Here is a 25,053-nt window from a genome sequence, read left to right as displayed (position 1 = left end):
TGCACTTCAAGTGGAAACTGTTTTAAATATTTGTAACATCACCAGAAACACTATAAAGCTACGATCAAAGAAGAACCGCCAGTCTAAACACATGGAACCAGGAAATCACGTGCACCAACAAAATCAACAACGAAGGCACCTGCAAGGGCAACCACAGTATACCCTTGCTGGTGCGTTCGTTGTTGACTTGTCAAAGTTAATCCGGTGACACTATGGACACTATGGAGTACAAATATCGTAATAATGTGAAAACGATACAAAGCGAACAGGTTCACCGCCCTCGTTACTTTTCTACATTTTATTACGGTCAAAGGAAAATTTACAAGTTTGAAAACCTGCTGATAAAATGTTCCTGAAAATACTGTAATACATAAAAGTTTAAATTTCTCCTGTATACATTTGTGAAATAGTCTGCCATTTTTATTTATGTTATCAGCGTTTTTACTAATGCCAATAAACTCTGACTACCGCTATGTTTCAAATAAACTCTTGAAAGTAAGTAACTTTGAGATTTTCTTTCCACTCCTACTTAAATGAATAAAATTCTCGGCTTCCTAGGATACAAAAATTTACAAATTCAGGTCAAGTGGGATCTCCCTACAAAATCTGCTTTGCTGGAACAGAGAACATTTTTAAAACTAAGACGACGATCCCAAGTCTAATGTCTGACCAAAATCTTTTTATCACTTCATGTTTATAAAACAAGTGTACAACAAATTCAATCTATCTATGAGAAAAATACAATCTGAAGTAAGGACCTTAGCATGATTCATTTTTATACAATATAAAATTTTGTATCGAAATACCATGACTAACTTACAAAGAAAGTTCTCAAAAGTGTGAAATCCACATTTACTAGCATGAGTGATTTCGCAGACAGATGTCATCCTTTGCAATAAATTTCCCCTAATTTTGACAATTTTACGCGGGCAATACGTAAATATTTAGTGTACAAGTCAATCAAGTAATCGACAGTCTTTATGATGTTTACAGAAATTATATGATTTTTAATGCTGATAAAACACACAAATTAAGGAAACATTGATTTAAATCTCCTTTAAAGTACAAGCTCCGAGGAGTATCGTACAGTAAAATACAATCCACACGTGCCAACCAATATCAAACATTATCGTTTGCTGAAGACAATTTTTGATCAAATATCAAAAGATGTACATGGCAAAATTAAGTGGATCAGTCTACCATTGTTATTGAAAAATATAGCAGTAACTTGTTTAAAGACGTGTACATAGAATTGAGAATAATCAATGAAAAGTTCACACAAAACCCTTTAGGTCTACTCCGCTACAAGTCTAGCACATCTATAGGTTCAGAAACACATAAAGTAATAGAACATCTTGATTAAAATAACTATGATAGGCCTACATATCTGTGGGCGATAATATTCACAATTTAAACATAAATGTAATTATTGACTAATTTTTTTTTTACCCATCTTTCAAATTCAAAAAGAACCAGTATAGGAATGCGATCACTGAAATCGCTGGTGATGGTCAGGTTCAACGATGACGGCGCCACCTATCAGGCGTACATCGTGTTAGGGACCGATGGTCAACGCACAAAAGGCAAGATCTGCTAGGCTCTTTTTGCATGAATTGTTCAAATTGCGGTTAGTCAACATCAAAATTTCCTAGTTCAAGTTTTCAACTTCAAATTATAGCTTAGGGAAGATGGGTAAAGGCTATACGGCCAAACATTCATAGGGTTGCCCATATTGTGTGTTGTACATTATCAACAGCCCCTGCAGTGGATTGATATTTCGTCTTGTTGGGTAAACATACTTCATCCACTGTTTACAAGGAACATTTTATGCTATATTGTTGTACAAAGGTAAGAAAAATAATTTCAAGCAAAAAAGCTTGCTTTATAATATCAGTAAAATCTTTAAATGTCACGCGTACCGCGCGTAAAAATCACGGAAGCAATCTCTTACGCACTATTTTTCATCATAGCGATGAGGTCAACCGGCGGACGTATACAACATGAACAGTGTGTCTTGGATTAGTAGCAGACTGAATGGACCGTGTTTCCGTTTAAAATCGTGAAATTCTGACCTTTTTCAGTGATCGGAGTGGAATGTAAGAAATCACAAGTGCTTTGGACCTCGGCCGACCTACAGGTAAAGTTTGAACATTGTATCTATTGATTTGCAGCAAATATGACAAGATTTGACAGCGATGCTTTGATCAATGGTTTCAATGAATACAACTGTCAATGCAATCATGTATAAAATTATCAAAACACAACTTGTAAAAAATATGAAAATTTCAACCGATTGCTTTGATTTTCACTTTCTCAGCTTCATTACATTCTGACGTGAAATTCTAACCCTAACATGCCATGGAAAATTTCAAGCATTTCCAAGAAAAACCATGATAATGTTTACATTTTGCAATGCAATCATCTCAAACCATTGAATACAAACAATACCTTCATCAATTTTCAAAAATATTCTTTTAAAACAAATATAAAATTTCAACTGATCATTAAAATTTCCACTTTCCCAGATCAATTACATCAAGACGTAAAATTCTAACCCAAACATGGCAGGGAAAATATCAACAATTCTCAGAAAAATGAGAATATTTGTATTCTTGCATTCATTACAATTGCTCTTCAACAAACCAGAATACAATTTCTTGACAGTTGTACAAAAAATTACTCTTTAAAAAAATACAAAATTTCAACCAATGACTTCAATTTCACTTGGAGTCTCTTCTTTACGTCCTAACGTAAAATTCTAGCCCAAACTTGGCTGAGAAATATTGAGAGTTTTGGTGAAAAAAGAGGAATTTTCACTTTGGATGGTGTTGTTGTGTTGTAGAGTTGTATTTGCTGCAATACTTGCATAAACTGTCTTCTCATATTTCTTACGTGTAAATTACACGCACAGTGCCACTGTAATCTGTATAAACTATTCTACCGTCTGCAAACACTGCAATGAACTGAGGCTCTCCATCTACAGTTACATCTGTCAGGTATTCACCCTGTGCACTAAAGATCTTTACTTTATTCTCATCTGCTACATAAATATTTTCTCCAATTGCATCAACACTGACTCCCAATGGATTTACTAAGTGTTCATGTCCAAATGTGTGCAATGTGTTGAGATTACTGTCCAAAACATAGATACAATGTTCATCATTACATGACACTATGAGTTGATATTTGCTATTCATGGTCAGATACCAGGGTTGACTGAGTTGTTTACTTGAAATCATTTCACCAGCCTTGCTGTATTTTATCACACGGCCATTGTAGTCTGCTACAAAAACAGTGTTGTCTGGACCAAGACATATCTGAGGGCCCATAACTTCACCAATATCTATTATTTGTTTCAATCTACTCTTTGCATCGCACACTAGAATACAATTGTTGCCTTCGTCGACAATGTAATACAAATTTGTTTTCGACATTTTCACATCTCTTGGTCTGAAAATATTTGGCAAGCCATGAAAAGTGATTGTTGATATGATCTGTGCAGTGTCTGCTGTTACTGTCTTCACACTGCCAGGCTGGTCACTGTCTTCATCTCCATAGTCACTGACAACTACTTGTCCATTGTGGTTTATTGTCAATCCCTATGGACTCCAGACTTCTCCTGGTCCATTGCCTTGCCTTGACAATCTTCTGACTGTGTCTTTGGGAACAATACCTGCCATTACAAATGTAGGTCAAAGGTCATCACAGCAGACTACCTTCACAAAAGCTATTTTTTGTAATCAAAACATGACATTGACCCAAAACTGTTACCATGGCAACAACAAAAAATGACTAACACATCAGAAACTAATCCTTTAGATCACTGTTACCATGGCAACATGTTTGAAAACGATATTTTCATTCTTTTTTGTGAAAAATAATGCCAATATCACTGCTTTCGACAGAAAAAGTGAATGTAGCGCTACAGTTTACCATTGACATTTATTTTTGGCTCCATTTTGACCAAATTTGAAACAGTAGATCCTAATAAAATTCTTGTGCTTTTTTGAAGTGTTTTGAAAAGTTGTAATTTATTCAAATTATTTTAATAATTATTTGATTAATTCATTATAAGATTCAGAGAACTACAAGAACTACAAAGAGGATACAACTCCTTCATCTTGGATGGATTTTCACCAAATTTGAAATAGTTAATATTCATTGAGAAATTGATATTCTTATGACGCTTTCCAATCAGTGTTTTAATTCTTTTTAAATCATCTTATGACATAACTGTCAAAAATAGTTATTCGGTCAAACTCGTAGTTCAAATATATCTCTAGAAAGAGCTTGAAATGTTTTGAAATCATGATCAACAAACAGTTATAATTTATGGGATTTTCTGCAGTTGTTTTAAAAAGCATAGATAAAACTCCTTTTCCACTAGAATTCTTAGTTTTTTGTATAACATGTTATATAGTGGATCTCTATATGGAGTTTGTTAGCTATTGGAATAGTTATATATTTATACAGATTGAGTTTATAATGAACTATAGTCCAGGTTTCACAAAGTATCATGAGACAAACTTTGAATTTTTGTTTGCATTATCCTTACCAAATTTTTTGTTCAAAATGTCTTTAACCATGATAATAATGAAAAAATATTTACTAGTGCTAGAGTATTGGTGAGGTATAGATAAGACTTGGAAAACTTGATTGTTACTTACATCTATCAAACTATTTTACATCAAATAATTTATGAGGCAAATTATCTATTTGACCAGGATAGCCCTGAAGGGAATACAATAATATCTGAATGGATCTTGTTCACACCTGTTATGAGATATTATTACAGAGCGAGAGGTTTAAACTTTGTGTCTCATTCGTCAGATATTATTCTACTGAAAACAATAAAATAGCTTGTATTCTTCCTGGACTTTGGTGAAAATCTAGCACATTGATCTCAACTCACATTTTTACAGTTTTACAACATTTCTGGTTAGTTTAGACAGACGCTCAAGGAAACTTGTAATATTAGGGTCAGTGAATCTCATAAACAAATATTGACAGTATTATCTTCTAGACTGATTTGACCAAATTTGACACACTGGGCTCTTCATTTGAAATGGAATAGATGAATTTTTGATTTGCTTATAAGTGAACAAATCTTACCGTATGTAAATTCAATAATTGATGAACATAATCATTTTTCAATCAACACTGCAGTTCCTTTGATATTGATAGGATTTTTGATCAAACACTGCAGTTCCTTTGATATTGATAGGATTTTTGATCAAACACTGCAGTTCCTTTGATATTGATAGGATTTTTAGTCAAACACTGCAGTTCCTTTGATATTGATAGGATTTTTGATCAAACACTGCAGTTCCATTGATATTGATAGGATTTGTGATCAAACACTGCAGTTCCTTTGATATTGATAGGATTTTTGATCAAACACTGCAGTTCCTTTGATATTGATAGGATTTTAAGTCAAACAGTTGCAGTTCCTTTGATATTGATAGGATTTTTGATCAAACACTGCAGTTCCATTTATATTGATAGAGTTTTTGATCAAACACTGCAGTTCCTTTGGTATTGATATGATTTTGATCAAACACTGCAGTTCCTTTGATATTGATAGGATTTTTGATCAAACACTGCAGTTCCTTTGATATTGATAGGATTTTTGATCAAACACTGCAGTTCCTTTGATATTGATAGGATTTTTGATCAAACACTGCAGTTCCTTTGATATTGATAGGATTTTTAATCAAACACTGCAGTTCCTTTGATATTGATAGGATTTTTAATCAAACACTGCAGTTCCTTTGATAGGATTTTTGATCAAACACTGCAGTTCCTTTTATATTGAGGATTTTTAATCAAACACTGCAGTTCCTTTGATATTGATGGGATTTTTGATCCAACACTGCAGTTCCTTTGATATTGATAGGATTTTTGATCAAACTTGGACGATTTGAACTTTGTGTGCAATTCTACAGTACTGTGTAGATTTCTGCATACATTTTGAGACTAGTGATGTGATGTTGTGTTTATATTTAGATTTTCACCCACAATCAATATTGTTTCAACAGTGAAAATGCATGTTGTTGTCGAATTTTCCAAGGTTAATCATAACTTGTCGTTTCTAATCAATCAATCAATCAATAAATCAACACAGTGTACACATCACCAAAATCCAGAGCTACAGGTTCTGTTGTGATACATACCGGTAGTTACTATATGGTTTGCTGAAGGCATGGGTTTTCAGATATTTTTCATATTTGCAAGCCTAGCTTTTGGCTATTGCGATATTTGGTGACTGTGAGTTTCATGGTGTAGGTGTATGAAAGACATCCATATTTGATGTGTTTGTGAGCTGTTGTTATTTCTTATTTGAAGAATGCAGACAAGGAGATGGCACATGAGAATGAAGTAGGTCTACTTGTGCAGGAATTTGTTTCTAATCTGCTTTGAAAGTCAATACTGTACATTTTGTACTCAGTCGTCTAACAAACTGTCAGTCGATATAAATGAGCTTGAACTGAGATGATTGGAAAATATTTCCTCTGTGTGTGATTATTCTAGCAGCTGAATTCTGATCTCATTGAATGTAAAAGTTATTTGGCCATGGAATATGTGATGTCCTGGAGGTAGGACTGGGGGTTCTGAAAGATTGACTGAGACTGTGAGAGTAATATTTTTTCTCCCTGCTTCACCTGACATTTATTTCAACCTCCAACGCTGGTATTTATACTTCCCCCTCAGAGGAATCTTTGTTTGTACAGGATTGCATGCCAATGCTGCCTATTGTTTGTGTTGAGACGATTTCTACTACATGACATGACAAAAGTGAATTGGGAATGAAATACTCAGCACAAAGTCGACATGTAACTACAGGAATACAGCATATTCCTGAAAGTTGGAAATGAGTACAGGAACAACCCATACTGCAGCAAGAATAATGATGGAGAAAAAGTGGTTGCAATAGCTTATGGATATTATGATATTCAGTGGCTGTGATCATTACAGTTTACGTGTATCATATGAAACACACATCAACCAGCAGGGTTCTCAAAAAATTTTGAAGTAGGCGGAAAATTCAGAAAAGTAGGCGGTTAGCTTTTGTGTGCAACCAGGTTCCCGGGGGGGGGGGGGGGGGGGGGGGGGGGGGGGGGGGGGGGGGGACAGTACTGAGCAATTTCATGCATATACAGTCTATAAAAGGCTGTTCCAACATACACACGGGGGGGGGGGGTTTCAGGGAGGGGATGCCCTCCCTGTGTGCAAGAAATTTTTAAAATTTGAAGACATTTTGTAGTAATTTCATGCATTTTGTACTGTATGAAAGACCATTTCAGCATGAGAGTGTTAAGGATTATTTTTAAATTTGAAGACATTTCTGAGTAATTTTATGCATTCTTATACAGTGTATAAAAGGCTATTTAAACATACACACAGGGGGAGGGTTTCCCCGTCCCTGTGGGCAAGAAATTTTTAATTTTGAAGACATTTTGGAGTAATTTTATGCATTGTACAGTATTAAAGACCATTTCAGCATACAGAATAATCATTATCATTGCCAATTACAACATGTTTTCAAGGGATAAAGTTTTAAAAAAGTCAGAAAAATTAATTTGATATCACTCGGGCCTGTCAACTGCATTCAGTTGACAAGGATAGCAAAATTTCACCAGACTGTTGTGTAGAATTATATTTAGCTCATGACTTGAACAAACATTTTGAAATACATCATAGAATAGGGCCTAGGGTTTTCACAACCCAGATAACGATCCGCTAGAATCCTGACCAGCCTGGCTGTACAAAGTGTTTTACTGATTTAAATAGACTTGATTGAAGATACAGTAAAATAAAAGAGTTTATTCAATTCAATGAATTATAGGAACACAATTTTCAGTGATTTTAATTCACTGTACTAATTTCACAATAAAACGAATCCGCGAGCTGATTATTGAATTTTTGCTGATGTTGAATATAATTGAAAAAGAGAGCTAAATTTCAGTGTTCATGTTTGATAAAACCTCAAACTAACGACACTGAACGCAAGCCTGTACTACACCGGGTGTGTACAAAGCACCGGTAGTCAATTGTAACACAGTACACACAACGCGATATCGGTCGACCTGAAATTTGACACTGTGATCGACGTAGCGAAAAGTGAGACCAAGTAATTTTTTGTTTATTTAGATTTGACCTAAACCTCCCAAAACCAACAGACAAAGTCAGAAAATCAAAGTTTTCAAGCGTCGACTTTCTCTTCAGCGATGCACACAACCACGGCCCCTCCACAAACGCGATGTTGATCGACTTGAGTTGAATATTGACATCGTGATCGACCATGGATAGATTGACGTGGCGTTTCGAAAGTATGAAAAATGAGACTCAGTAACTTGTGGTCGCTTTAGATTTGATCAAAAACCTACCAAACCCATCAGACTAGGCCCTACTCTTACGCAGAAAACCAAAGCTCTCAAGCGTCAACTTTCTCTTCCGGGTTTGAGCGAAACAAAAGTCGGCTTCATTCGGAAATGGTCGGCTATTCGCGGGCATAACGTAATTGTACGTTAGTCCAATTTTCGGCTATACCCGATGTGAATGTCGGAATAATTCGGGCTGTGATCGGGCGAGCAAGGTTGCCCTCGAGAGCGATTCCCAGTGTATAGTACAACACGTTCGCTGATTGCGGTACTACAGTGATAGCAACAAGTTCACCGCGTAAATTGCTAGTAGACTACATATAGCCACATCGGCACTTCTGAAATATAATCTGCGGCTTGCAAGACCACCAAAAAAATCTAATTATTGTTATCAAAACCAGAATTTCCGGGCCTGAGAGCGAAACAGTGCTGAAAAGTAGCCGGCCAAAATACGAAAGTAGCCGGTCAATTTGGCCGGCATCCGCTAAAAATGATCACGCTGCAACCATATAGCATGTGTTTGTAAATTGGTGGTATTTATTACTTGACGAATTCAGAAAATGAGAGCCAGTCTACAGCAAATCACTTTAATTGTTGTATGCACGGGTGATGTTGAAATTGACTTTGAAAAGTAATTTTTAAATTTATACTCAGTCTTCTAGCGAACAGCCTTACAGGTGGTCAGTATAAATGAGCAGAAACTAGGGGGACTGGCAAAAATTTCCTCTGTGTGTGTGATTATTCTAGCGCAGAGTTCTGATCTCATTGTAAGCGAATGGTTCATTTAAAAATGAATCAGAGGTGGATTGTTTCATATCCTTAGAGGGGGCCTTGAAGATTGACTGGGGAGTATTTATTTGTTCTCCCTGCTTCATCTGGCATCATTTTTTTTCAACCTACCATTTGTGGCATCCCCCCCCCCCAAAAAAAGAGAAATCTTGTTGTTGTATATGCATGCATGTCAATGTTCCCTATTCTTTGTGTTGAGATGATTTCTTTTACAAGACATGACAGCTAAAAGTTGACATGGAACTGCTGGGGTATCACAAAACACTTCTGCATCAGGAAAGCTGGAGAGTTTAAAAGAGAATAACAGTGTATTAAAGTTGGACAAAACAGTTATTGCAATAGAAGTCATTGTGGACTCAGTCTGTAAACTAACAGAACTATGTACACTGATCAGTGATTTAAGCTCTAGTTCTAGAGAGTCTAGGCTTATAAGCATTCTGGGCAGGACTTGAAACACTGCACAATGCAAAGAGGGGATGGACACAATTATTCCATTTACTTTGAGGATGTTAGGAATGGTTGGTCCCCTCCTGATACGGAAACTTTTGAATATTTTAACTTAAATGGTCATTTTGTGGTCATTTTGGAGTTTTTCAGAGCAGTTTTCATGAACTCTTAAAATTGTATGAACACAAAATGATTTCTCATTATTACCTTACCAACAGAAGCAAAATTCCAATTGGAAAAAAATATATATTTAAAGCTGCAGCATAAATGAGGAAACTTTATCAGCATCCCATTCTTAATGTCAAAAAATCTTTTGTTGACAGGTCATCACACACCTAGCCCATAGTAAAGAACAACAATGGACATCATGTACAGGCTATTCTGACAAAACCATCCTACCATCCACAGTCCCTCTATATGTGATAGAGGGACTGTGTACCATCCACAGTCCATCTATATGTGATAGAGGGACTGTGTACCATCCATAGCTGGAGATTATTTCAAAGGTGAGGTAATTTATTGGTATTGTTCCTGTAAAAATCTTTCATACCCCTAGGAGATCAAATTGTCTGTTATAGTTAAAAGATTTTAATGTAGTTGGACCAATTAATTAACCCTTTTCCTGCCAGACTGTATCACTTCCCCATCAGCCAATCAGTGAAAAGCGGTATTGAGCCAAAACCATATGTATTTCCACCCATTTTGCTTTCTGTTCCAATAGCTTTGGTTCATAAAAATCATGTTTACAGTATCTGTAATTTCAGGGGCCTTCAAATGTTCACCAAATTGGATATACTGGTATAGTGCTTCATCAGCTTTAACAAACTTGACCTGATGGTGAAATATGAACTTTGCAGGGAAAGGGTTAATTAAAGGGACATTATTTGTATCTTTTCATTTTTTTTCATTTTTTCGATGACTGAAATCCCCGGTCAAATCAATAGAAGACCTAAATTGTGACTATGGACGGCTTCAAGGATATGTAAAACCACCTCCTTGCTCTTTACGGCAAGGTTCAATGTTGGTAAGGCGTCCGCGCGATTTGAACCAACTGCCATTATTGAACCCCAGCACATGACCTATTACTACGCATACGTCAACTATCAAAGTACAGCTAGAACGCTGAACGCATATCGATGAGCTCATGGCGCATAAACAAAAGCACGTCTCACAAACCACTGTCAAATAGTGAAATGAACAGAGCATTTGCTTGTGAGTTTGATTTTAGTATCGATGACACGGACTGTGAAACAAATAAAACCATGAACGCAATTGGGTCAATGGTAAAACTAAAACGATGTCAGATTGCTGTGGTGATAGTGAAACAGGTACAGAGTAATGCATTTTCTGTGCATTTGATCGTTAGCAAGTCTTCGTCAACTTTTTAAGATTTTTAGGGCATTTTCTTGCCATTACGTTGGTTCGTTTTACAAACACGACATGATCACTTGTTGAACATGGAAACATCGTACTTGGACTGAACAGTGCACGGTGTAGCATCTGTGACATCATGACACAGCGCCGAGCGGGCACTGTACTGTCGATTGATACTGCTCGCGATTGGAGTCACCTTTCGATACACAAGATCTGTTCGAATGTTGTTATTCTATAGGCATCGTGTAATTATTTGTATCAGTTGCATCGCATTTCGAACCAAAAGTGAGAACATGGCAATGACAGTTGCCTAGACCCTATACGTCGCTTACGGCCTCCGTGCCTCCGACCCACTCCCAAGAGTGGGTTTTGCGTAAGTTTAGAAGTGCAGCTGAGCACATTGTGTACCTAGCCCTGCATACAGGTCTGTGTGTTCCTGGCGCCAAACGGCCTCCTCGCCGTATAACGCCGGGAACAGAAAGACCTGTATGCAGGGCTAATCGTGTACCCAGGCGAGGTGGGTGTGCTCGAAACTCAGTGCGAGTTTGGGATTTAAATGGGTTGGTTTTGGTGGAGAAACTGCACGCCGCAACTGAGGTGCTGCTAGCGATTTAGAGCTAGCTTTCACCCAACGATGTACATGATGTACATGTCAGTCGCCAAAGCAGCTTCAATCACAGACAGTAGAGGCCCCTCTGTTGTATATGTTTCAATTTCGCGATCACCTCGACAATAACGTGACTGTCTACTGAAGTTTATCCCTTCATTATACTCTGTTTTGACATTTCTATGCCCACAGGCTTTGGGCAAGTCTACATATGGAGGTACTAACGAGACGAAAAATAGGTCTTGTCCGAGTCGTCGGCTTTTGCAGCTTGTAGGCATTTGAAATGCCCATTACAAAAATGTGCTCTGTAGCAGCAAAGAATGGTGTATCTAAGAGCAGGATTGGCCGTCAAGATCTCCATGAAAAACTGACCGTCAAAATGTAACTGAGCAACCGGCATCGGTAATAGGGAATCCCGAAACTGCTACACTGCGCTCTCGACTTTCACTTCGTATGGTTTATTTTTTACACGCGGATGCTTACAGCGGCCTAGATAGCAGTTAGCAGTGTGGTCTGATTGCAGGTCAACGGTAGCCCACCATTAACCTCTGACCCAAGGTTTTTCTATACAGTGTACGCAAACGGGATGGAAGTTGTCTATGGTCGACCGTTCTTTAGACATCTTTCAATAAGTCGAACAACATTATCAACTTCTCGTTTGCAACAATATAAGGTCAAAAGATACAAATAGTGTCCCTTTAAGCAAATGAGCTAATTAAATAAAATCAATTATGTTAGAGGTTGTGTTATATCCGGTATATTAGGTTCAGTGACAGTGAAAACATTGTACAAATGAATTGAAATGAAAAAAGTGATGATCATACCAGATGATGCTTACATTCTACCCTTAGAAATTAATCATTTAATGTCTTTCTTTAGGAAGCACATTCCACAATCCACAATAAAATCAAGAATGGTCTTTTCCGTTATGCAAGGTGTTGTGTAATACATAAGGTAAATGCTGATCGCTGAAATTAGGCAGTGACGCACTGAGGTAGCTGACCTATGCATTGATAACAACACTAGAATCTGTAAACTCTATGGCCAAATAATGGGATGTTTATTTTGACCATAAAAATGTTGTGCATTTGTGATACATCAACAACACTTCTCTTTTCAGCATTGCAATTTAAGATTATGGTAGATATTTACTATCATTATGCTTTCTGTATCAATGATCTGTTTGTTGATGGGGGTGTTTGTAGATGGGTGTTTGTTGATGGGGTGTTTGTTGATGGGGTGTTTGATGGATGTTTGTTGATGAGGTGTTGTTGATGGGGTGTTTGTTGATGGGGTGTTTGTTGATGGGGTGTTTGTTAGTCCCCACGGACACCGTCCGGGGGGACTTATAGGTTTGGTCATGTCCGTGCGTGCGTGCGTGTGTGCGTGCGTCCGTCCGTTCACGCAGATATCTCAGAGATGCAAGGAGCGATTTCATTCAAACTTAGTACAAGGATTACTTCATATGTCATACAGATGCACGTCGATTTGTTTTGTGATACGATCCAATATGGCCGCCAGGCGGCCATTTTATTACGATTTTTTCATGTACAAAGCCATAACTCAGACATGTTTCAACCGATTTTATTCAAAGTTGGTACAAGGACATGACCAATGTCATAGATATGCATGTCAATTAGTTTTGTGATACGATCCAATATGGCTGCCAGGCAGCCATTTGATTACGATTTTTTCTTGTACAAAGCCATAACTCAGACATGTTTCAACCGATTTTATTCAAAGTTGGTACAAGGACATTGACCAATGTCATAGATATGCATGTCCATTTGTTTTGTGATATGATCCAATATGGCTGCCTTGCGGCCATTTTGTTACGATGTTTTCATGTACAAAGCCATAACTCTGACATGTTTCAACTGATTTTATTCAAAGTTGGTACAAGGACATTAACCAATGTCATAGATATGCACGTCAATTTGTTTTGTGATATGATCCAATATGGCCGCCAGGCGGCCATTTTGTTACGATTTTTTCATGTACAGAGCCATAACTCAGACTTGTTTCAACTGATTTTTTTCAAAATTGGTACAAGGACATTGACTTATTAATACATATGTATGTCGATTGGTTTCACGAGATGGTCATATGGCCACATGGTGGCAATTTTGTTATGGTTGTTTCATGTCGAGAGCCATAACTCTGGCAAGTCTCAACTGATCTTATTCAAAGTTGGTACATGGACATTGACTTATGTAATACATATACGTGTTGATTTTTTTAAACAGTAAGATCAAATATCGCTGCATGGCGGTGGTTTTGTTACAATTTTCTAATGTACAGAGCCATAACTCAGACATATTTCCACCAGTATCATTCAAAGTTGGTACAAGGACATTGACCTATTTCATTCATATGCTCGTCAATTTGTTTCACGTCATGTAGCAGTAACATGTCAGTTATTGAAGTTTCGTAAGTAGGCTGATTAAAAAATTTTTTTCAACATTGCTTAACATTGAAAAAGACATTTATCAGTGTCATTTTAATTAATTTGTAATTGCATAAGTAATGAACTTTCCTAATTAGGGTGATATAGCCACAAATTAATACAACGTCAAATGTGATGAAACTTGATACAGATGTTGATCTCATAGTGTTGTAAATACTACACCAAACTTTATGAAATATGGTACCAGTGATAATCTGTCAAGTGTTAGAATTGTATGCAAAAATGTTTTGCAACATCCTGTTGATTAATTCCTAGTTGACTCATTTTTGAACTTTAGGATGGTGGCCTACATTGGTTTTATGTTTTCATCACCATGGAACTCATTCTTGGCCATTGAGCGCCGTCTGTATCAAAGTATTTTTATCACAGACCTAATTAATGAAGAGGACTCTATCTTCTCTGAGGACTTGTAATCAAAGTACCCATTAACAAGTGGGGACTGTGTCATCAACGATGACTTGTTGATGGGTGTTTGTTGATGGGGTGATGGGGTGTTTGTTGATGGGATGTTTGTGGATGGGGTGTGGGTGTGTTGTTGATAGGGTGTTTGTTGATGGGTGGTTGTTGATGAAGTGTTTGTTGATGGGGTGTTTGTTGATGGGGTGTTTGTTGATGGGATGATTGTTGATGGGGCGTTTGTTGATGAAGTGTTTGTTGATGGTGTGTTTGTTGATGGGGGTGTTTGTTGATGGGGTGTTTTTTGATGGGGTGTTTATTGATTGGGTGTTTGTTGTTGGGGTGTTTGTTGATGAGGTGTTTGTTGATGGGGTGTTTGTTGATGAGGTGTTTGTTGATGGGGGTTTGTTGATGGGATGTTTGTTGATGAGATGTTTGTTGATGGGATGTTTGTTGATGGGGTGTTTGTTAGTCCCGGGGGGGACTAATAGGTTTGGTCATGTCCGTGCGCGTGTGCGTGCGTGCGTGTGTGCGTCCGTCCGTCCGTGCATCCGTCCGTTCACGCAGATATCTCAGAGACATCTGGAGCGATTTTGTTCGAACTTGGTACAAGGATAGTACCCTACCTCATACAGATGCACATCGATTTGTTTCACAATGCGATCAAATTTGGCCGTGTTAGAGGACTTTTTAGTTTTCACCTCCATAGACTCCCATGTAAAAGTAAAGTAAATTAAGCCTTTATTGAAATCGTATCCAGTTGGGATCTTGATCATAAAGTACAATAAAGGTTTTGCAAAAACAACAATGAAAGAGTATATATAAAATATATATAAATATAAATATCTATACATGAGGTCAACATATTAAAGGTTCATAAATAGTTTACTTTGCCTTTTCATTTTGTCTTGTCTGAGTTTAAAACATGTATGTATGTATTTTCCCAATTCACATAGTGATGCTTTATCTGTCCTTGAAAAGATGCTTACAAGGTCTTGTGTGCCTCTGAACTGCGTGTTTACAAATGTTTAGTTTACTGAAAAAATCATGTCTAATGTCTGTGTATCCTTTGCAATGAAAAAGAAAATGTATCTCATCTTCTACTTGTTTGTTTTGGCAGATTAGGCATGCTCTGTCTATGACATCAAGGTTTCTATATCTACCTGTTTCTATGTGTAGTATGTGTGCACTAATGCGTAACTTGCACAGGGCTGATCTGTGATCTGGGTTTTTTATAACATGAAGGTAGCTTTCGAGAGAGAAATCTTTTTTCAACTCTCTGTATGTGCGAAGTTTATTTTTATGGTGCCCTTGTCTGGTATCATCATGAATCAATTCAAATGCACATTTTTCAAATAGCTGTTTAACTTTTACATTGAAATTAGTTTTAAAGTGTTTGTCATTTTCTATCTTTACATTCATGGCATCTCCAATATTTACTAGCAGCAACGATTGTTTAATTCCTGACACCCAATTATCTGTATGTGCATTGTCCAGTTGACAACCCGCAGGGGTTAAAATTTCTGGGCAAAGTCTGCTAGACCAGGACTAGTGAAAAATATAATCTACTAGTCCTGCATAAAAATTCACTAGTCCTGCATAGGTTTCAGTTCGCATATGATTCTTGTACAACCACATAATTTTATACGTATTTGTAGGTCAATGATTTTACTGCTTACACGTACATGTACTTTCTTAATGTAAGGGAGTTTATTTATTAGAAAACCACACGGGTGGTCAAGAGTGGCTACATTTACGTACCATCAGCCTACAAGTGAATGTCTACTTGGCTGACAGATGGTTGAAGAAAACATCATCAATATCAGCATCATCATCATTTGGCTTTACTTTCAATTTATGTCCTTGAATATGTCTACTATGCAAACTACTGTCAAGCCAATGGGCAATACTTCTGTCAGGATCAAAGTCTTTCAGTTCAGGGCCTTCTGTCATTATCATTAATTGGTGACGCAGAGATTCCTGAGTCATGACAGATCGAAGTTGTGTTTTGATGACATTTTGTTTAGAGAAAGCTCTCTCACAGCTGGCTGTGCTAGGGGATACAGCCATAACAAATTCAATGAGTTTTATCATTGCATTTAGAGAAGTTGGTTTTGTTGTAGCAACATACTGTAAACATCAACTGGTTTTGCAGTGCGCCACACTTTACAATACACTTTCAGAGCTGGCCATTGGCTCACAATTTCATTTCTCTCATCTTCTGAGAAATGTGGATACAGGTAAGTCTCAAGTAGTTCAATCAGTTCAGAAACGCCATAAGCAGCCAATTGCTGATGATCTACAGGCCACTTCTGGAAGTTGAAGATCATCAGGAGTGAAAGGGGTTTCTCCTGTAACACACTGAATCTTGATTTCAGGTAAGTAATTGTGCTGTCGACAATGCAATCAGTAAAATTTGTTGCCAAGTCATCAGCATTCCTTCCTGGGCTACTGTGCAGTTTGACCTCTGCAAACATCTTCTTCTGTATGTCAAATTTGTCAAGGAACTCACGAGTATTCTTTCCTGGATACAACTTTAAAGCATTTAGGGCCAGCAATGTCTGTTCCAGTGCATCTGGAATTTCCATAATGAGTAATTTCTCCTCCTGAAATGCCCTGGATAATTGTGCTAGCAAAGGTAGGTAATCCAGCATGAAGTGGAGAAGTCTGACAAATTTGATGGCAGTGATAGCTTTGTGATATCCTTTAGCTTTGCTTCCAGCATCAGCAGTTGCCTTGGCATCAGTAGCTGTGTTTTCAAGGTGAGTTACTATAGCTTGATAGTTATGCCTAACAGCCTTCACAGCTCTTTCTTTGCTGGACAGCCATCGTACCTGCCTTACTCCACTTAGATGACACAGGTTTTGCTCTAGCATGTCAGATATTGCCTGCAATTCTCTTCTCCTCTTTGGAGAATAGTGGTAGAATGAAAATATTCCTTGAAAGTCTCCTCAAAACTGCTGAGGCCGCTCAGTGTTACTTTGTTAGCATCCAGTGCTGCAAGCTCCAACTTGTGTGCAATACACTGCAGAGATATTAGTGTTGGGAAGATGTCCTTCATTCGTTTCACCACTCCATTTTTTTCACCAAAATTGACTGATGCTCCATCGAAATTGGCCATTATCAAACTTGGTTTGACTTCATCATTATCTGGTCGTAACATATCAAGGCTTAAATCAACCTGTGAAAGTCCTGCTTCTATGGCATTCATAATACCTTGAGCATTGGCAGTTTCAAGCGACACAATGTCTATTTCTCTGCATACGGGCATACCGTCAACAGGACTGACGTATCTCAGAAATACAACTTCCTGCTCGATAACCGCTACATCAGTCGAACCATCACCCAATATACTGACAAAATTAACATTCATTATCTCTGAGCGTATACCACTTTTGAGACTTTCGTAGATAGATGCCAAAAACACCTTAAGGCTCGGTATGTTCTGATAGTTTTCGCCAAGTTGCAAACCATTTACTTGTTGAAGTTGACACATAAGCATGAAGTCCGAGAACGGTTTGCCACTCTTTGCCACGGCATAGGCAGTACGGAAAAGTTTTCTCATTCTGTCTCTTTGTCCATCATTCAGTTTCATAACTGCCTTCCCTAAAGGAGTAGCTGATACATTTGGTTGAAATTTTGATTGATATGACTTATCTGTCATGTTCTTTAACCCAACATCTCGGAAATACCGGCGAGTGCAAGTAGCATGTTCGACAGTTTTCTCATGTGACTTCAGAGGGTCCACTTTAAAGTTCGCTGTCCCTTTACAAAGGGCACTACTTTTATCGGCAATACTGGGGAATTTCCGACAGTAGGAGCAGAACATTTTTTCTCCGTCATAGCTGACCCAAGGCCATTGTTGGGTCCAGGTGGGCACAAAACGTCGTTTACGCTTGAACTTGTCATACTTTTGATCCTTTGACAAAGTATCACCAGCTGGTAAAGTTGCAGAAGTTCGGTATGACTGTCTGCTTCGATGGCCTCGACACCAGCCACTGTGAATGTCAACACTCACAACAGACGAACTTGATGTGGGTGAAATCACTTGAGCTTCTCCTGTATTAGTAGGAGGTTGGCTAAATGTCACTTCAGGACCATCAGGTTGCTCAACATGCTCTACACAGGCCGCTTTGTGGTGGATGGGCTGAGTTTGATCCCCAAATTGAATCAAGAGTTCGTTGCATAATCAATCCAACAACACGTGTGTGATCCTGAACACGAGGTGACTCATATACTTGATTTACTTTCAATTGTCTAGGAATGACCTAATTAGGGGCACCCCCCTATTAGTGTTTATCGGTATGCATGAGATCTCGTGTAATGAGAGATCTCGCTAATGAGAGGTCTGCTAATCAGTACACGTCATTGTGCAGGAAGATGATGTAAACATTTCGTGGCTATGTTGTATAGTGCTACGCATATACGCGTACAGAGCAAGCGGGAGTCTCACTAATGGCTGAGTTTATGACAAATTTTGTATCGGATTGCAGTTTACGACCGAATAGAGTGCAGGGAAAGGTAGTAACAAAGTATTCTTGCACTGGACCGCGGTCTAGTGAAAAATTTTAGTTACTAGACCGATGTGGATTTTCGCTAGACCGTGACCTCGGACCAGCGGAAATTTTAACCCCTGAACCCAGATCATAAGCCTCACGAGTCAGTGTTGTATCAGATTTCTTACTTATTTTTAACCAATATTTGACCATTGTGTTATGCTTGAAACAATTAGAGGATATCTACCCAGTTCCATTAGACATGCTATGTTGGATGCTTTGTTATTCACTTTAAGTATGTGCTTGCAAAATTTAATGTGCAACTTTTCAATTGTGTTTTTAAGTTTGTGAGTATGGTTTTTGCATTTGTGCATATGTCTGCAGTCCATACTTCTGTACAGTATAGCAGAATAGGTTTTATCATGGCATCAAACATTGTAAATGGACCTTAATTGGAATATTTACTCTGCAAAGAGTAACTGTCTCAATTTAAAACATGCCTTCATAGCTCTGTTTTTCAAATCAATTTGTGCTCTGTTTAGTTTTCCTGTAATATTTAACTTTATGCCAAGGTAAGTGTATGTTGACACATTTTCCAACTCATTACCATGTATAGTAAATTTAAATTTGTTGAAAATTTTCCCCGATTTGTTGAAAACCATGATTTTTGATTTGAGAATGTTATGCCTAAATGCCATTTTTCACAATAATGCCCTATTGAATTTATAGCATTCTGTAGCCCCGTAGGTGTCTCAGATAGTAGAAGTAAGTCATCTGCATAAAGTAGACATGATAAAGTACTCGTAATAAAGTTGGTGGGTCATTGCTGACACAATTAAGCGAATCTTTTATGTCATTAATGTATAGGTTAAAAAGCAGTGGGCTTAAGCCGTCACCTTGCCTTATTCCTCTCTCAATGGGAAACTGTTCAGTGAGTCCCTCTTTCACCCTAATGCAACCCTTCGAATTTAAATAAATTGACTTAATGATGTTATAAAATTTCCCTGTGATACCATACTTTATTAGTTTGTGTAGAAGCCCCACATGCCAAATTGAATCAAAGGCTTTTTGAAAGTCTATGAAACAGCCAAAAATATATTTCCCCTTACTCAGATACTTTGTAAGTAATTGTTTTAAAACAAATATATGATCACATGTACTAAACTCTGGCATAAAGCCAATTTGTTCCCTAATTATAAGGTTTTCATTTTTAATATGAGTAATTAGTCTTTGTTTTAGAACTGAAGTAAAAAGTTACTAATTGTACTTAGCAATGTTATCCCTCTGTAATTTCTCGGGTCATTTTTGTCTCCTTTTTTATATATCGGTACAATAATGCCTGTGTTCCATGCATCAGGAAAGTGACCACTAGCTAAGATTACGTTGAAAAGAGTTTTGATTTGTTTAATTAATACATGTCTACTTGCTTTTATCATTTCATTTGTTATTTTATCCATACCTGGGGCTTTCCTGTTCTTTAAAGTATTGATGGCTTTTTGAATTTCTAATTCAGAAATGGGTTTGTCCAAAGCTGATATCTGTGTTCCCAGCCTCTGTTGATCTATCATAACATTCTCATTATTAATGGCAAATCTACCTTTGTATTAAGTGCCTTAAAATGACTGTACCACCTTTCTTTTTCAATTGGTGTGTGTTCACTGCTATTATTTTGTGAATCTGATTTCAACTCATTAATCAGCTCCCAGTACTTATTTGGGTTTGATTTCCCCAAGCTGTCTAATTTGTTTAAAATCTGACTTTTAAATTCTCTTCTCTTTGTTTTAACTAGACGTTTATATTGTTTCTTTAAATTGTAGCACGAGCTCCGTAATTCAGTATTATATGGGTCTCTGCTCAACTTAGTTGATAATTTGTAAACATCATTTTTTAAATTACCAAGATCATTGGTATACCACTTTGGTTTCCTAGAGGTGCTTAACTTCTTGCCCTTTTGTTCCTTTTTTTTTCCTTATAATGCGTTTATGGAGACTAGCTCCTGCTGTTTGTAGGAATATGTTTGATAACATTGCACAAGCTGTATTAAGCTGTATAAGGCAGTCCATAGACTTCCACGTATAAGGCAGTCCATAGACTCCCATGTATAAGGCAGTCCATAGACTCCCATGTATAAGGCAGTCCATAGACTTCCATGTATAAGGCAGTCCATAGACTCCAATGTATAAGGAAGTCCATAGACTCCCATGTATAAGGCAGTCCATAGACTCCCATGTATAAGGCAGTCCATAGACTCCCATGTATAAGGCCAAGAAAAATAAAAATTTAGTTTCTCATCGTATTCATATCACAAAAAGGATGCAGTTACACAGTTTTTAGTCCCCAAGATAAAGTCAAGGGGCTTTTAGATTGCGTCATGTCCGTCCGTGAGTCCATCCATGGGTCCATCCGTTCACGCAGATATCTCAGACGCTTTGACAAAATGTCACGTGACCTTGGTGACCTTTGACCTCAAATATACATATTTGTCCATAACTCAGTAACCACAAGTGCTAAACCTTTCATATATGGTATGATGGGACACCCTATGACGCCACATATTGTACCTCATTAATTATGTGCATATCTAATTTTGAGCGAGCCAATAGAGCTAGAGGTCTGATTTTTACCTTCTCGTGTCTATTTATAGACAGAGAAGGTATTAGAGTTGAAAACCAATATGCTGCTGTCAAGAACTTCCGTCTGTCAAGACTTCCGTCTGTCAAGATCCGTTGACGTCATGCCATTGTGATGGGTCATATCATAAACTGGTGGGGGTGTTCATGGCTCAGGTTGAGGTGTGGGAGAACGATTTTGAGCTATGACAAAAATCAAAAGGGACTTAGCGGCATAGCCACAGTGTTAAGCCTTTCTCCAAGGTTTCTTAGTTGACTACAATCTATTACAGACTACTGAGCTGACGTTAGGGGTACTCACTTTGTGTTTGCTCACTCTGTGAGCGCTAGTGTTTGGTACTGAGTTGCGTGGATATCCCCTCATGGCCTCACGTGATATGGGCCTGTTGCATAATCTGCAGAGATGATCATATGCCTCCGAGTCTGAAAACGGTCATTGTGTAAGCCTGTCGGCATTTTCCTTGCATTTTTTCTCATTTAATTTTGCAAAATATCGGCGAGTACCTCAATATTTCAAGATAACCCTTTCTTCCCAATCGTTTCCTGGAGTTTCAGAGTCATATGAACGAAAATGAGTGAAAGTTTTAGACAGGAAAATCGGACGTCGGCCATGTTCAATGTTTACAGTACAATCAGAAGTTTACGTGGAGGAATTAACCAACAAACACAGGAGTGTTCATGATGCCCGCCCTCTAGAGGCAGACCCTCCTATATGAAGTACCACATTTGATGCTTGTGGAAAGCTTGACCACACAATGGAGCATTTAAACTTTAGAAAATGACAAACTGAATAAGAAGGTATTCAGAAAATGTCAAATACTGAGGAAAAATGCGCAAATATTCAAAATAAACAGGTTAACTGATTGGTCAGCTATAAAAAACAATGAAAATGTTTATGATCAAAGTTTTTGAGATGCGCACATTTTAACAAATACAGAAATTATTAACATTATAAATATAAGACCAAACTATTTTTTCAGGATGGGACAGGTTGGAAATGAGGGGTGAGAGACAAAGGCACTCCTATTGCTGCATGTGGATGCAGCCACACCATTTCATTTACAGCATACTTATTCACTGTGTTGTGTTCAAGTTCCATATTGTACTGACTGTCATACAAGGAACATAAGCAAATCAAATCAAATTAGAAATGGATCAATGCTGTTGTGTGGATTTTGCTGAACATGGCTGATATTTCGCCCTATATATTTGGTATCCAGCAAAGGCATATTTTGATGTAAAGTCAAAATTAACACTACATTGCTGACAATATATTTTACCGTTTCTGCATGAATTTTTCTTTTTTGAATTATAGTATATTAGTACTTCAAACAGATTAACAGTTATCGTGATGTCAACCCATAATTTCACATCACAAAGACTGTAATTCTGCCATTTTTTTTGTTTTTCAGTCATTTTATAAATTTTGCACTGCACAAGATGATTGAACAAATTGCAATGTTTGAATTTGTAAACTCAAAGAATAAAAATCCTTTGGTCACAAATTAAATTATTTTTGAAAAGAAATTACTCTTAAACACTTTTAGCATATATTCTTTACACGGTCATGTATTTCAAGGAAAATATGCCTATTAAAAACAGTAATTTCTTCACTTTCAATTTTTTTCAATACTATGACAATTATCAGCCATGAGGTTATACAAACACAAGACCAGATAAGCGTTTTTCATCATTTCCACAGGACTCTTTGGAAAATCCATTAAAAACAGTTAAAAGTGACTGGAAATGATCACTTGGTATACATTTAATTTACAGATGCCAGGTTGTGTATTTCACATGCACTCAGGTCAGTAAGGAAGTGCGTCATTACTATTTTGGACTGTTAATTCTTATTTCTGAATTGTTTAACTTTTTTCCACATTGAACTATCTTTAGGCAGTTTATACTGTAGCTTAGAATTTTTTTGATTGATGTATTTAATCATCTTTTGGGTTCTTTGGGTCCATATCCCACCTCATGCCCCTACATCATCAACTATTTACCAACAACTCCATGCCAACAACCAATTACCTGACCTGGCCACACATTAGAGAAGGTACAGCGTCATTGACGGTATTTTTGGTATATAGGGATAACTTAGCAATAAAATTTTTTGACAAAATGTCACGTGACCTCGGTGACCTTTGACCTCAAATATACATATTTGTCCATAACTCAGTAACCACAAGTGCTACACCCTTCATATATGGTATGATGGGACACCTTATGACGCCACATATTGTACCTCATTAATTATGTGCATATCTAATTTGAGCAAGCAAATAGAGCTAGAGGTCTGATTTTTGGTATATAGGGATAACTTAGCACTACAATTTTTTTGACAAAATGTCACGTGACCTCGGTGACCTTTGACCTCAAATATACATATTTGTCCATAACTCAGGAACCACAAGTGGTAAACCCTTCATATATGGTATGATGGGACAGCTTATGACCCTTCATATTGTACCTCATCAATTATGCACAAATCTAATTTTGAGCGAGCCAATAGAGCTAGAGGTCTGATTTTTGGTATATAGGGGTAACTTAGCAATACAATTTTTTTGACAAAATGTGATGTGACCTCGGTGACCTTTGACCTTAAATATATATATTGTCCATAACCCAGGAACCACAAGTGCTACACCCTTCATATATGGTATGATGGGAGACCTTATGACGCCACATATTGTAGCTCATTAGTTATGTGCATATCTAATTTTGAGCGAGTCAATAGAGCTAGAGGTCTGATTTTTGGTATATAGGGATAACTTAGCAATACAATTATTTTGACAAAATGTCACATGACCTCGATGACCTTTCAGGGGTCCCGCTACCTATTCGCCAATTCGCCAAATGCGAAAGAAAGTTAAAATGGCTACAAAAATTCCGTTTGGCGAATGTAGTGGCTATTGAATTCTTAGACACCTCAACAGAAAACTACACCTAACAATAAAATGTTGTAAGATGTTGAAAACAGTTTACCCTCCTTCCTACAAAGTTGCAATGTATTGAAACAGTTTAATCTCCTTTCTACAAAGTTACAAATTCCCTGGTACGTAAAACAAACACTGTAGCTGTTCGATACTACAATACATCACGAACGTAATGTCCATGAATACACTGAGGCCTGCTTTGCTTCTGTGAGTCCTGGGTCGTCCTTGAGTTATCAAAAGTTTTACCTTCTTTGCTGTATCAAAATTTGGCCTGCAACTACTCAGTTGATAGTAAAAACCATAATTTCAAAGGAAACTTCACAAACGGAGCCATAATACAAAGGACAAGGAGAAAATCTGAGGTTTTCTGAAAGGTCAAGTCTAGGTCATCTCATCATGTGATGTCATGCATGAAGACCCCCTAATTACACAATTATGGTTCCAAGAAACCACCTAGGGTGGTCCAATAGGTGAAAGGTAATTTTGCTGCCTTCCAATTTAAATGGCATTCAGCTTGACTGACTCCCATT

The 25,053-nt window shown here is 37.4% G+C and overlaps 1 protein-coding gene across 1 annotated transcript in view; it reads right to left on the bottom strand.

Moving 5' to 3' along the window:
• Window positions 1-1,457: 1,457 nt before the first annotated feature.
• Window positions 1,458-25,053, bottom strand: part of LOC139127435 (uncharacterized) — a 56,482-nt gene continuing 32,886 nt past the window's right edge. Inside the window, exon 9 of the mRNA XM_070693361.1 lies at window positions 1,458-3,673. Coding sequence (XP_070549462.1) covers window positions 3,600-3,673 — 74 coding nt within the window. The 3' untranslated portion in view covers window positions 1,458-3,599. The remainder of the gene's footprint in view (window positions 3,674-25,053) is intronic.

The sequence above is a fragment of the Ptychodera flava genome, unplaced genomic scaffold (assembly GCF_041260155.1).
Source record: "Ptychodera flava strain L36383 unplaced genomic scaffold, AS_Pfla_20210202 Scaffold_31__1_contigs__length_3010019_pilon, whole genome shotgun sequence".
Taxonomy (NCBI): Eukaryota; Metazoa; Hemichordata; class Enteropneusta; family Ptychoderidae; genus Ptychodera; species Ptychodera flava.
This window is presented reverse-complemented; position numbering and strand designations above follow the sequence as displayed.